General features: G+C 39.7%; 2 protein-coding genes across 3 annotated transcripts in view; both read right to left on the reverse strand.

The window, feature by feature from the left end:
* Positions 1-12,744, reverse strand: part of grap2.S (GRB2 related adaptor protein 2 S homeolog) — a 52,295-nt gene that overhangs the window by 36,292 nt on the left and 3,259 nt on the right. The gene's annotated exons all lie outside the window — the stretch shown is intronic.
* On the reverse strand, positions 3,258-8,488 carry LOC121393343. Of its 2 annotated transcripts, XM_041561631.1 has the most exons (3): positions 7,657-8,488; positions 5,108-5,416; positions 3,258-4,423 (listed from the first exon to the last, which is right to left on the reverse strand). In XM_041561631.1, the coding sequence occupies exons 1-3, from the start codon at positions 8,351-8,353 to the stop codon at positions 3,825-3,827; spliced, it is 1,605 nt and encodes a 534-aa protein (XP_041417565.1). In that variant the 5' UTR covers positions 8,354-8,488; the 3' UTR covers positions 3,258-3,824. The 2 variants fall into 2 exon arrangements, with proteins under 2 accessions (XP_041417565.1, XP_041417564.1); XM_041561630.1 differs by having other exon boundaries at positions 3,258-5,416; positions 7,657-8,486.

The following is a 12,744-nucleotide window of genomic DNA, read 5'->3' on the forward strand; positions in this document are numbered from 1 at the left end:
CAAATTTGATCGAATCGAATGATTCAAACGATTCGAAGTAAAAACCGTTCGACTATTCGACCATTTGATAATCTAAGTACTGTCTTTTTAAAAAATACTTCGACTTCATACTTCGCCACTTTAAACCTACCGAGGTGCAATGTTAGCCTATGGGGACCTTCCCCAGCACTTTTCCAAGTTTTTTTAGGTCGAATAAAAATCCTTCGATCGATCGCTTAAAGTTGTTCAAATCGTTCAATTTTCATTCGGTAGAAGCTTTTGCGTTAAAATCCTTCGAATTCGATATTTTTTCGAGGTTATTAACCCTCGAAATTCGACCCTTGATAAATCTGCCTCTATGGGGCCGATTCACTAACTTCGAGTGAAGGATTCGAAGGTAAAAAACTTAGAATTTCGAAGTTTTTTTTGGGCTACTTCGACCTTCGACTACGACTTTGAATCGAAGGATTTGTAGTAAAAATCGTTCGACTATTCGACCATTCGATAGTCGAAGTACTGTCTCTTTAAAAAAAACTTCGACCCCCTAGTTCGCCATCTAAAAGCTACCGAAGTCAATGTTAGCCTATGAGGAAAGTCCCCATAGGCTTGCCTAACTTTTTTTGATCGAAGGATATTCCTTCGATCGTTGGATTAAAATCCTTCGAATCGTTCAATTCGAAGGATTTTATCGGTCGATCGTTCGATCAAACTATCTGCGCTAAATCCTTCGACTTCGATATTCGAAGTCGAAGGATTTTAATTCCTAGTCGAATATCGAGGGTTAATTAACCCTCGATATTCGACCCTTAGTGAATCGGCCCCTATGTGTTTAGGATGACTGACTGCTGACATGCATTTACCTGAATATTGAATTTCAGGCTTATGTGATTATTTGGTAATGTCTATAGCATTTGGTTAGACATCAGATTCTCTGTCTTTTCTGTCTAAATTTATTTATACCTACCCATGTTTATATTTGGTGGAATACTCATCAAAAGAGCTCATTTATACTTTTATACTCATTTATACTTTTTCTTTCTTTTCCAATTATGTTTTTAGGTATTTCGAAATAAACAGTAAGAGCAAAATCAACAATATACCGTCTTACATAAAAGCCCATCAATTTACAAAATAAAGAAAAGGATTATTTCATATCCATCCAATGAAAATAAAGCAACAAATGATGACTTTAAACAAAAATCAGAAAGAGAAATAAATTAATAAAAAATAAAAATAACATTATCCTCTCCACAACCAAACAAATGGAGCATTTGTTATATCACTGGACAAAATGAACACATCATCAAATTATCCTGGAACAACAACGGGTAAGTAAGAAAGAGTTTTCATCAAAATTATACATAAACTTCCCAATAATAACTTGATCATCATGCTCTAGAAAGTTTTAAAAAGGTTTCCCTAAAACCAGAATTACCATATCTAAAGCCTATTGCTTCATCTAAGCAGAGAGACCTAAGATAAGATAAAATAACTTTTAGATCTGGGGCATTTATATTTTTTTTAGCAATATGCATGCTTAATTTTTTCTCCCAACCCTCTTTTAGTTATGGATCTTTGACTCCCTGGGATTTAACAGTTTTTTTCTTTTAATTTACTTTGTGAACTGTTACTTCCACCCATTGATATATTTGGGTGTATTTACTAAAACTCGATTTTTCTCATTTTAAAAAAAAACTCTACCAAACCAGAATCTCCTTAATTTACCAATAATTATTCACGAAGGCAATAGGTGCGACAAAAAGTCTTGAGAAAATTGCGAGACAATTAGAATCGGGCAACTGGTTCGGTCGACGCTTGAATCGTGGCTAAAAAATGGCTAAAGGGACCTCTGCTTTGGACTTTTACATGATTTTGCTGGAGTATTTTCGGATTCTGATTTTTTTTTGTGACATCATCTCTAAAAATCTCTAAAACTTTTTCCCCCCACTAAAAACTCGACCAGAGAAACTCAACCTTTAATAAATAGACCCCACAGCATACATTTAAAAACCCCAAAGAAATGAATAGAGTGGAGGAATTTTACTCTGAAGGTCTGTCAGGTGCTCTTATTCCACTTTTTCAATAATATGCGCTTTTTAACATATTCAATTGAATATCGATCTAAAATCTGTACAATTGACAACATTTTCAAATTTCTAAAATGATTATTATAACCACACCCTGTTCTGTGTTTTCGGAAAAGAATCAGGATGTTTATATGTTGACAATTCTTTAGTATTTTTTAATTTCCTGTGAATTTTCTAGAAAGCCACTTATAACCTTATCTTTAAAACTAGAAATTGAGCTTCAGCTCTTTACAATTTGCATATAAATTACAGAGGGAACATTTGCATAAAATCCTGGCATATGCTGAATGAAAGTAACATAAAGACCTAGTAATTATTTTGTGCCTGTCATAGACAGGATATGACACGGAACAGGCTGAAGATATAATGGTACAGTCCCAGGCTTCATTCACTATTTTTAACATTGTCATGGACAATAGCAATAAAAAAACAAACACTTTTTTTTTGTATGACAATTTTCACAACTTTTATAAGCATAAGACGTTACATAGTAACATAGCTGAGAATACCATAGCTTCTACTTATATAAAAGGTCAGCATTTGGATATTTCTTTTGTAGAGCAGTTTCAGTGGGACAAATCATTTCTGCTACTTGAATGCCTTACACATAGGGCCCATAATTCTGCACATATTTGAATCCTTTTCATTGAGGATTCTGCTAAAATTTTCAACCACCACTGGACAGTAATGAGGTAAGGAAAATATTCTTAGAAACACCATTACTTCTCTACAAACAGCTCCTCAACCAACTCAAAGCCATATAATTATACCTATATAATCCATCTAAAATACATGGGAGTTGCAGACAGCATTACTTACTGAACACAACCCAATTATAACAACCAATTATAGACACGGACACATGCATGGTGGAGAATGGCCGCAGCTGTTGTTTATTAAATATCATATCAATCATAACATTAACCATTGCTAATGATACTAATACCTGCTCATACATATATTCCCAGCCAGCCTCTGCATCAGATCTCTGCAGCGGACCGCCTTAAAGATTAACAACAAATATCCTTAAGCCCCGCCAATTTTCCACCTAGCCAGGGGCATACCTCCATATGACACTTTTCTATAAACAACAATTAACCGCTGCGACAATATTTTTTTTTTTTTTTTTTTTTTTTTTATATTTATTATGCATTCATATATGTTATACAATAACAGGGTGGGTGGGTGGGATTTTCCAGACGATCCTCTCGCGTCGGCTGCCGATGAAGAATGAAGAGCGTTCGCCGGCTTGTCCTTTTATAGCCGGCTTTCGCGGCTTTTCACGTGAAGCCACGCCCCTTTTTTTTTAAATCGACCAATCAGAAGCCTGGGATTGAAAATTGACCAATCGGAAGTCAGGTAAGTTTGAAACAGAAGAAAATACACGAGGTAAGTAAAAAACGATACAGAAAAAATGGGGGGGAGCTGCCGCACTCCCATGGTAGGGGAGGTTAAGTCTCTCCCCATTCATGGGAGTTGCAGACAGCATTACTTACTGAACACAACCCAATTATAACAACCAATTATAGACACGGACACATGCATGGTGGAGAATGGCCGCAGCTGTTGTTTATTAAATATCATATCAATCATAACATTAACCATTGCTAATGATACTAATACCTGCTCATACATATATTCCCAGCCAGCCTCTGCATCAGATCTCTGCAGCGGACCGCCTTAAAGATTAACAACAAATATCCTTAAGCCCCGCCAATTTTCCACCTAGCCAGGGGCATACCTCCACGTCAAGGCCAATTAAACCATTACATTGGCCTTGGCCATTCCCCACACATGTAAAGCTCCCTCTATTGCACTTTGGAATCCCATGTTCAGAATGTCAAAACCGATATCTGACAAATGTACCCTGTCCGCGCGATACAGGCCTTCAAAACCTTGTTCCAACTCGTAGTGCCTATAAACCAAAATATTAACTGTCTTGGAAAATTTTGAGATAGCGAAATTAAGTTTTTTACGGCATCTCTCAAGGGGGTGAAAGCCTGCATCTTGAAGCCAGACTAGTCTGGGCACAACTTCCGACCACATTATCACAGTATTGGGAAAAATAAATCTGATCTGAGCAAGGTCTCTTTTTATATTACGAATTAAATCAATGTTTCTACCCTTTCCAATGTCATTTCCAGCTAGATGGATCAGAATAATTGCTGGGAAACCCCAACGAGATTTCATTTGCAAAATTATTGGCAATAAATCTGGCCATTTAAGGCCTCGAATGCCCATCCAAACAATTCTAACATCTTTAATGCCTAAATTAGTTGTGTAGGTTCGCTGTTCTGCTCTAGCTCTTGCTCTGTGGACGAAAGAGTGTCCAATAATCCAGACCAAAGGAGGAGAAACTGTAACGAAAAAAGATAAGACTTACTAAACAAGGGTAGGTCTAACATAAAGTTGATACCTAGAGGAGTTCCATCTGCCAAGCCTTTTGATGAACTCTTCTCCTAAACCCATCAATGAGGCTTGTGTGGCAGCTCCAATGCGGAAAGAATGTGTGTTATAATGGTCAGGTGGTATACCTAACTTACTGACAGCTCCTTTGAGAATTTTCACAAATTGAAATCTTGTAACAAAAGAGCCATCACTGTGTATAAAGAAAGGGCCAGGAAGGCAGGGTCTGACTTGCTGATAACGGCTAAAAGCTAATACTGGGCATATTGACTGTTCCGTGCTATTACCAAGCCAAAGGGTTGTCCCTCTTCCTACTTTATCCGTTTTTGATTTTTTTAATATAATTTTTAATTTGCCCTCAACCAGATGAATGTCTTCACTCCCAATACCCCCTGGGGATCTCTTACTATGAGAGACCGACTCACTTACCCGAAGGGCACCAAAGAAAGACACCGAAAATAACAAAGTAAATAACATTGCTTCAAACTGAGAATAGCATATATGAGGTAGGACCGAAACTAAATCTTTCAACAATGATAATGTGATGGGTCTCCTAATGTCAACAGATTGTGTAATCCTACCAACACCCCGAAGGATTTGTTTGACCAAAAAGGATTTAGTTATGTCTGCCTCACCTTGAACCTTTAAAAAGAAGGATATGCCTGCTAACTTTTTTGTTATAGCCGAAAGAGAGTACTGAGCCTCAACTTGCTCCAGTACAAAAGACAATAAGACGTCACTGTCCCCTTGATAATGATCTTTGGGAAAACTTGTTTTGAACTTCATCCACTCATTCCAGCTTGCGATGTAAGCATGCCAGGTTTTGTCTGCCAATGACATACTTAACCATTTTGAAATTCTGGCAATACTAAATTCCACAGATGTTGGGGGCATGGTGTTCCTTCTTTGTCCAAATAATTGGCGATTTCCCAGAGCTCGTTGAACTGAAATCGAGATAATGCGTCAGCCACAACATTGGTACAACCAGGGATATGTTTTGCTTGAATCAAAATGTTAAATTTAAGAGCTCGGAATACTGCCTGTCTAAGTAATCTCAGTACTGGGGGGGAGTTAGAAGAGAGATTATTAACTACTTGAACCACCCCCATATTATCGCAGTGCCAAACAATACGTTTGTTAGCCAATTGAGGGCCCCACACTTCCAAAACAACTAACAGTGGAAAAAATTCCAGTAACACTAGATTTTTGGTAAGCTTGAGTTCAACCCAGAAAGATGGCCATGCATCCGCAATCCAATGTGTGCCAAAGATAGCACCAAACCCTGCTGAAGCAGCTGCGTCTGTATACAGATTCAACACTGCATTCTCAAACAATTCTCCTTGCCAATAAGTAATGCCATTGAAATTCTCTAGAAACTCCTGCCAAACAATCAGATCATCTTTAACTACCTGAGGGATTCTTATGTGCCAGTTAGGATTATCTAGACCCGACGTTAGTGCAATGAGTCTTCTGTTAAAAACCCGACCAATCGGAATAACCCGTGTAGCGAAATTCAGATGTCCAATCAAGGATTGTATGTGTTTTAATTTAACCTTCTTGGATTTTAAAGTTGAGTTTAGAATGCTTCTCAGCTTAGCTACTTTCTCTTCGGGTAAACGAAATTCACGATTTACAGTGTCTATCTGAATACCAAGGAATTCCAAGGTTGTAGTAGGGGGTATCGTTTTTTCAAGAGCTAGTGGAATGGCAAATTTCCTAGCAAACCACGTAAAAGTACTTAACAAAATTCCACATGAACTAGAACCTGCAGGACCGACAAATAGGAAATCATCTAAATAATGAATAACCCCTTTAGAACCAGTTTCCCATTGAACTACCCATTGCAAAAAGGATGCAAAGGCTTCAAAATAAAAGCACGAAAGGGAACAGCCCATTGGGAGGCATCTGTCAAAATAGAAACTGCCTTCATAATGAAAGCCTAAAAGCTTATAACAGTCAGGGTGTATGGGCAGTAGCCTGAAAGCAGATTGGATGTCACTTTTAGCCAATAATGAACCTTGACCAAATTCTTGAATTATCGATATTGCCTGGTCGAAAGTCGTATATGAAACTGAAGATAACTCCGGACCAATTCCATCATTGACAGATGCCCCCAAAGGATATGATAAATGGTGAATCAAGCGATAGCTTCCTGGCTCCTTCTTGGGTACAAGTCCTAACGGTGAAACTCTGAAATCCTCGAATGGAGGATCATCGAAGGGGCCATCAATTCTGCCCAATTTAAGTTCCTTCTCAATTTTTCTTTAACTACCTTTGGGTTTAGATCTATTGATTTTAAATTCTTTGGAAATGATATGAGGGTTACAGGATCTGCTGATGGTATCCAAAAGCCAACTTCAAAACCCCTCTCTAAGAGGCACGCCATCTGGCGCTTTGGATATAGCTCTAGGTAGTGGCGCATTTCTGGTAACTTCACCGGGGTTATCCGACTTACTGGAGTCCCTACCACTGGGTTTTGTGACAAATCGTTTGATACAACGAAAGGCAGGATGGTTGCCAGCACAATGAGCACATTCATGTTTATATCTACAGCTTGCTTGGAAGCGGCAAGTTGACTCATTGAATGCCCAGCAAGCATTATATTTCACAGGAGTTTTGTTCCCAGGTAATGGAACTGATGGTTGTTTGGGAATAAGCATTCCCATCCAAAGGTCAATATCCTTGGAACCCCAAGATATTGACTTCTGAATGGACATCTTCTGTCTGAATCTATCATCATACAAAAACCAGGAAATACCCCCATAGGCTTTATATGCTTCAAGAATAATGTCAATATGTTTAAATAGGCCTGGACCTAATTGTGGGTGTTTCTCACACAATACATTTGAATAAATACAAAATGCCTGTAACCAATTAGTGAATGTCCTTGCCACAGGCCGACGTCTGTCCATTTCAGGATCTGACTGCTTAACTTGCTTGCTTAAAAAATCTTTTGATGATGGCAACAGTGAGAGCATGTCAATATACTCTCCTTTTGTGATTTTTTCCTTTATGGCCTGTGTCAAGTGCAAACCCAAAGGTGTAGCATCACAGAGTATTGAATCTCTAAAAGCAGTTTCAGCTACTTGAGAAGACACAGCCCCTGTGCTTATATGCGTTGACGCCGCACCAGGGGTTAACAAAGCTAACAAAGATTTTATGACATCATTGGCAGAATAGTTACCAATCACTTGGATGGGTTGACTCTCCTCCTGAGGGGTAAAACCAGCAGGCTGGGGTGCGCTGTGAATGGCAGATGATGGCAATGCATGACCCATGCTGGCAGGTGGCAGAACCGGGTGCCCTATAGTGTTACAGCTGGAGGGCCCCGGTTCTGGGCGGCTTTGGGGTCCCCTGCCGACCTGGTGCCCCACATAGGAGCTGCCGGCTGCCGGACCTCCCCCGGACCCTGTGGAAGGAAAGGGCCCTAAAGCGTTACAGCGCTTTTGCTGGAGCGGCCCACCACTTGCAACAGCGGCGGAACTCACTCGCGATGAAGGGGGGGAAGCCGACGGCCAAACTCCTGTTTGTGGCGGGTCAGCAACGATCCTCTTCTTGGCGGAGACCGCTGACGTCACCTGGGTTCTTTTCTTCGCCGCTTGTTTCCCTCTGGTGTTCCTCTTGACGGCGACGATCCGCTTCTTTCCTGGTCCGCGTGAAGCTGGGGTGCGCTGGATGGCGACGTCAGCTCCTGAAGATGACGCAGCTTCCTCTGACGGCGATCCTGGAGGCTCTGCAGTCGGAAGTGATGTCACCGCTGTCGTCGACGATGATGCAAGCTGGCACTGCTGAAGGAGCGTCTGGATGTCTTCATGTCCCGCCTCCGCCTGGATCCAACGAAGGATGTCGCGAAGTCTGCCGTCGGGATTCTCTTCAGCCATTTTCCAGACGATCCTCTCGCGTCGGCTGCCGATGAAGAATGAAGAGCGTTCGCCGGCTTGTCCTTTTATAGCCGGCTTTCGCGGCTTTTCACGCGAAGCCACGCCCCTTTTTTTTTAAATCGACCAATCAGAAGCCTGGGATTGAAAATTGACCAATCGGAAGTCAGGTAAACAGAAGAAAATACACGAGGTAAGTAAAAAACGATACAGAAAAAATGGGGGGGAGCTGCCGCACTCCCATGGTAGGGGAGGTTAAGTCTCTCCCCATTCATTGAAATAATTTACATTCACCCTATCATTGACTGTACTCTAGTTTCAAAAGATAACGACTGTCTTGATCCACATACAGGGGCAAATTTACTAAGGTTTTTCAAATTTCGAATTTTCAATTTTTTTTTTTGGTCAAAACTTTGAATGTGAGATTTATCACACCTCAACCCTGGAAACAGTTCTAATACTATTCACCTCCGAAAACCTGCAAAGTTTATATAGAAGTCAATGGCAATGGAACGGAATTCCGCTGAACAATTTGAAGATGTAAATTGCCTTCCTGACATTCAAGTTTTTTTCAGAGGAAAACTCGATTTGAATTTTTGGGTCGTTCCTATTCGATCGAATATTAGGGGGCCGATTCACTAAGGGTCGAATTTCGAAGTTAAAAATACTTCAAAATTCGACCCTCGAATTGAAATCCTTCGACTTCGAATATCGAAGTCGAAGGATTTAGCGCTAATCCTGCGATCGATCGATTGAAGGATTTTTCGTTCGATTCGAAGGATTTTAATCCAACGATCGAAGGAAAATCCTTCGATCAAAAAAAGGTTAGCAAGCCTATGGGGACCTTCCCCATAGGCTAACATTGACTTCGGTAGCTTTTAGCTGCCGAAGTAGGGGGTCGAAGTTTTTTTTAAAGGGAAAGTACTTCGACTATCGAATGGTCGAATAGTCGAACGATTTTTACTTCGAATCGTTCGAATCGAAGTCGAAGGTCGTAGTCGAAGGTCGAAGTAGCCCATTCGATGGTCGAAGTACCCAAAAAATACTTCGAAATTCGAAGTATTTTTCATTCGAATCCTTCACTCGAGCTGAGTGAATCGGCCCCTAGATGTTTTTCATAAATAACCTCCCATTCAAGACGTGAGTACATTCGAATTTATTACAGTTAAAAAACTTCGAAATTCGACCTTTGATAAATAACCCCCATAGTGTTTAGCAAAATTAACATTTGTGTAGTTTTAGAGGTTATTTCAACATTTTTAATGCAGAATTGACTCAATGTAACTCATGATGCACTTTATTCCAATAAATGATTTTTGATAAAGATTTGAAGCTTTGATGGAACCTGGGCCTGAACCTGGTGTAATCACCAAGGTACTATGTTTGAACGTTTGCTAGTTACTGTCTATACTTAGGCACATTACCTTGTCGCCCAATATAATATCTTAACGAGTTGGGTTCAGGTGTTTAAGGAAATGATATGATAAAAAATGTGATTATAAACATTTCTATCCCTTGCTAGATCTCCTCGACCATTGGTTATGTGGTTATAGGACATGCAGAAATGTAATGTTTATACTTCATATAATTATTCTTTTCTGTACATTTATTTAAAGTTATTGACTTTGACAGTGGCATATAAAGATGTGCCAGTCAATGTGGCTCTTACCTTAGCCTCCTTTGCTTTTCTCCAGCTTAATCATGGGTCAATAATGGTAATCTCTTTTCCTTGAATGGGAATCAATACTCTTGTATCTAATCATTTTTATGGATATTTGCCTTACTTGAATTTAATGGTTATCTTCTGGTGTACTTCTCCAGGAGGGGTCGCTTTTATAAATAGGTGAATAGTAACTCATTATCTAATGTTTTTTATTGCTTTATAGTATTTAGTTTACTTTGGCATGTGAAATTCTATTAGTTCTGTGATTTATCCCTATCATAAGGAGATATTTTCTGGGTGTAAATGACTAGAAAATGGCTCTATCTTTATTTTTCTTAACCTAGAGCAACAGGAGTGTCTTGGTCTGCCTGTATGGCCTAATCGGATGTAGCTAGCTCCTGCTAGGGAGACATTCTAGCTGTTCAGTTCATACCCAGTTCTAATCCTTTGCTTTTCGTTATTAAATTGCTTGTAAATTAAAAATAGAAGTTTGACTCTATAACATGATCAGGCCTTAATAAATCTGCTTATTATAATTATAAAGGCATCTTAAACTTGAGAATTCCCTTAGGGGCAGATGTATTAAGGGTCGAATATCGAGGGTTAATTAACCCTTGATATTCGACAAATTAAAATCCTTCGACTTCGAATATCGAAGTCAAAGGATTTTGCGCAATGCGTTCAATCGAACGATCGAAGGAATAATCATTCGATCAAACCATTAAATCCTTTGAATCGAACGATTCGAAGGATTTTAATCCATTGATCGAAGGATTATCCTTCTATCAGAAAAAACTTGGAAAGCCTATGGGGACCTTCCCCATAGGCTAACATGGACTTCGGTAGCTTTTAGGTGGCGAACTAGGGGGTCGAAGTTTTTTCTTAAAGAGACAGCTTCGACTATCAAATGGACGAATAGTCGAACGATTTTTTGTTCGGTTCGAAGTCAAAGTCGTAGTCGAAGGTCGAAATAGCCCATTCGTTGGTCAAAGTAGCCTAAAAAAGACTTCAAAATTCAAAGTTTGTTTCTTCTATTCCTTCACTCGAACTTAGTGAATGGGCCCCTTAATCTTGTGCTCAATCTTTCAAGATGTCTGGCTATTTATGTACACAGTACTTTACAGGGATAAAACTATATTCAAGGGAAGAGTGTAAGAGTGTAATATCTTTCAAGTACTTATACTACACCCTGCTTCCACACCAAAGCGAGGGCTTACTCCCTGATAATTAAGGTCTCATCCGGAGCACTTATTGGGGTAAAGTTATAAGTTGGAGAGACGGTGCCTCTCCATTCACTATAAGCTTACACCTGTTTAAGCAAAAATGAAAAGACTTAAAAGAACATGAGTAGGATGTGGGTTTGAGCACCTTAACAAGCAACTGTGTAATTATTTGCAATGAAAAGAATTTTCTTCTGAGAATTAACATATTCCACCTTCTTGTATTAGAGTTATAATTGTTTTGTACTTCATTTGTTACCAGCTAGGGAGTAGCAGAATAAAGGAATGTACTGACCTGTTGGAAAGAGGCCCTCATATACTGTAGATGCTGCAGGTGTGTTTTGTGTGCATTGACAGCCTTAATAAAGAGCCATATTTGTTTGTAGCTTCCTGTTCCTTTTCTTTCTTGAAGCTTCCCCTTCCTTTCCAGTAACTGGCCTATACCAAAGTCCTTCTATTTTCCTTTAATATAATGCCTATAGAGAGTAGGGAACTTATAGAGGCTATAGTAGAGTTGTAGGATAATTTACTCACATCAGGATGAAGTGAGAAAATATAGTTCACTGTGATTGGCTATTAAAGGCACCCTGCAGCATCCTATGTTTTCTAGGTAGGGGTAGGATGGCCTATGGGAAGAGCCTCTGGAAAAGTACAAGGTAGGTATCACAAGGTAAGATGAATTAGGGCCCTTACATAATAATTATTTAATAATAATTAATCTTTAATCCAACTGTACTTTGTAGTTTGTATTCATTACCCATGTTTGTTCTATTCATTTATTCTACTGTGCAGTGCTGTTTACATAAGTAGCGCTGTAAAAATAAAAATACAGGTGTGGGATCCATTTTTGGGCTGCCACCTTTTCTGGGCTGGAAAACAGCAGGGGGTGGGGTGGATGATTTCTAGAGGGAGGGGCAGGGTCGGTGATATCGGGGTGGGGCTGGTGACATCAGGGGCCGTAATGATGATGTGTGCAATCAGCAATTGGCTGATCACCATGTCATTATTTTCAATGTCCTGTCTGGATTTCCTAATTTGGAAATCTGGACAGGAAAGTTTTAAGTGGACAACCTTCCAAATACCAGGCTGTCTGGGTGAAATCCAGACAGATGGCAACCCTTGAACCATTATCCAGAAAGCTCCGAAATATGGGATCAACATCTCACATAGGGGCAACTTTACTAAGGGCAAAGTGACTAACGTGGGTGAAAATTCGCCAGCGTGACGTCATTTCGGTACTTTGCCGATTTACTAACAGTCGCTGGCGTAACTTCGCAATCGAAGGAGTTACACTCTAGCGGTACTTCGCTCCCTAATGCCTGATGGATTTGTGCTCTGGTGAATGGATGTAACGACGCAAATTCACTAAGATGTGGATTTTACTGAACGTTACCTCTTGCGCCAGACTTGCCTTCACCACCTCAGACCAGGCGAAGTGCAATAGAGTAGATAGGAGTTCCTAAAAAAATAGTTGAAAATTTTTCTAAGTCCCAAAAAATGCTAGCGTCTTT

Source organism: Xenopus laevis, chromosome 4S (genome assembly GCF_017654675.1).
Source record: "Xenopus laevis strain J_2021 chromosome 4S, Xenopus_laevis_v10.1, whole genome shotgun sequence".
Classification (NCBI taxonomy): domain Eukaryota; kingdom Metazoa; phylum Chordata; class Amphibia; order Anura; family Pipidae; genus Xenopus; species Xenopus laevis.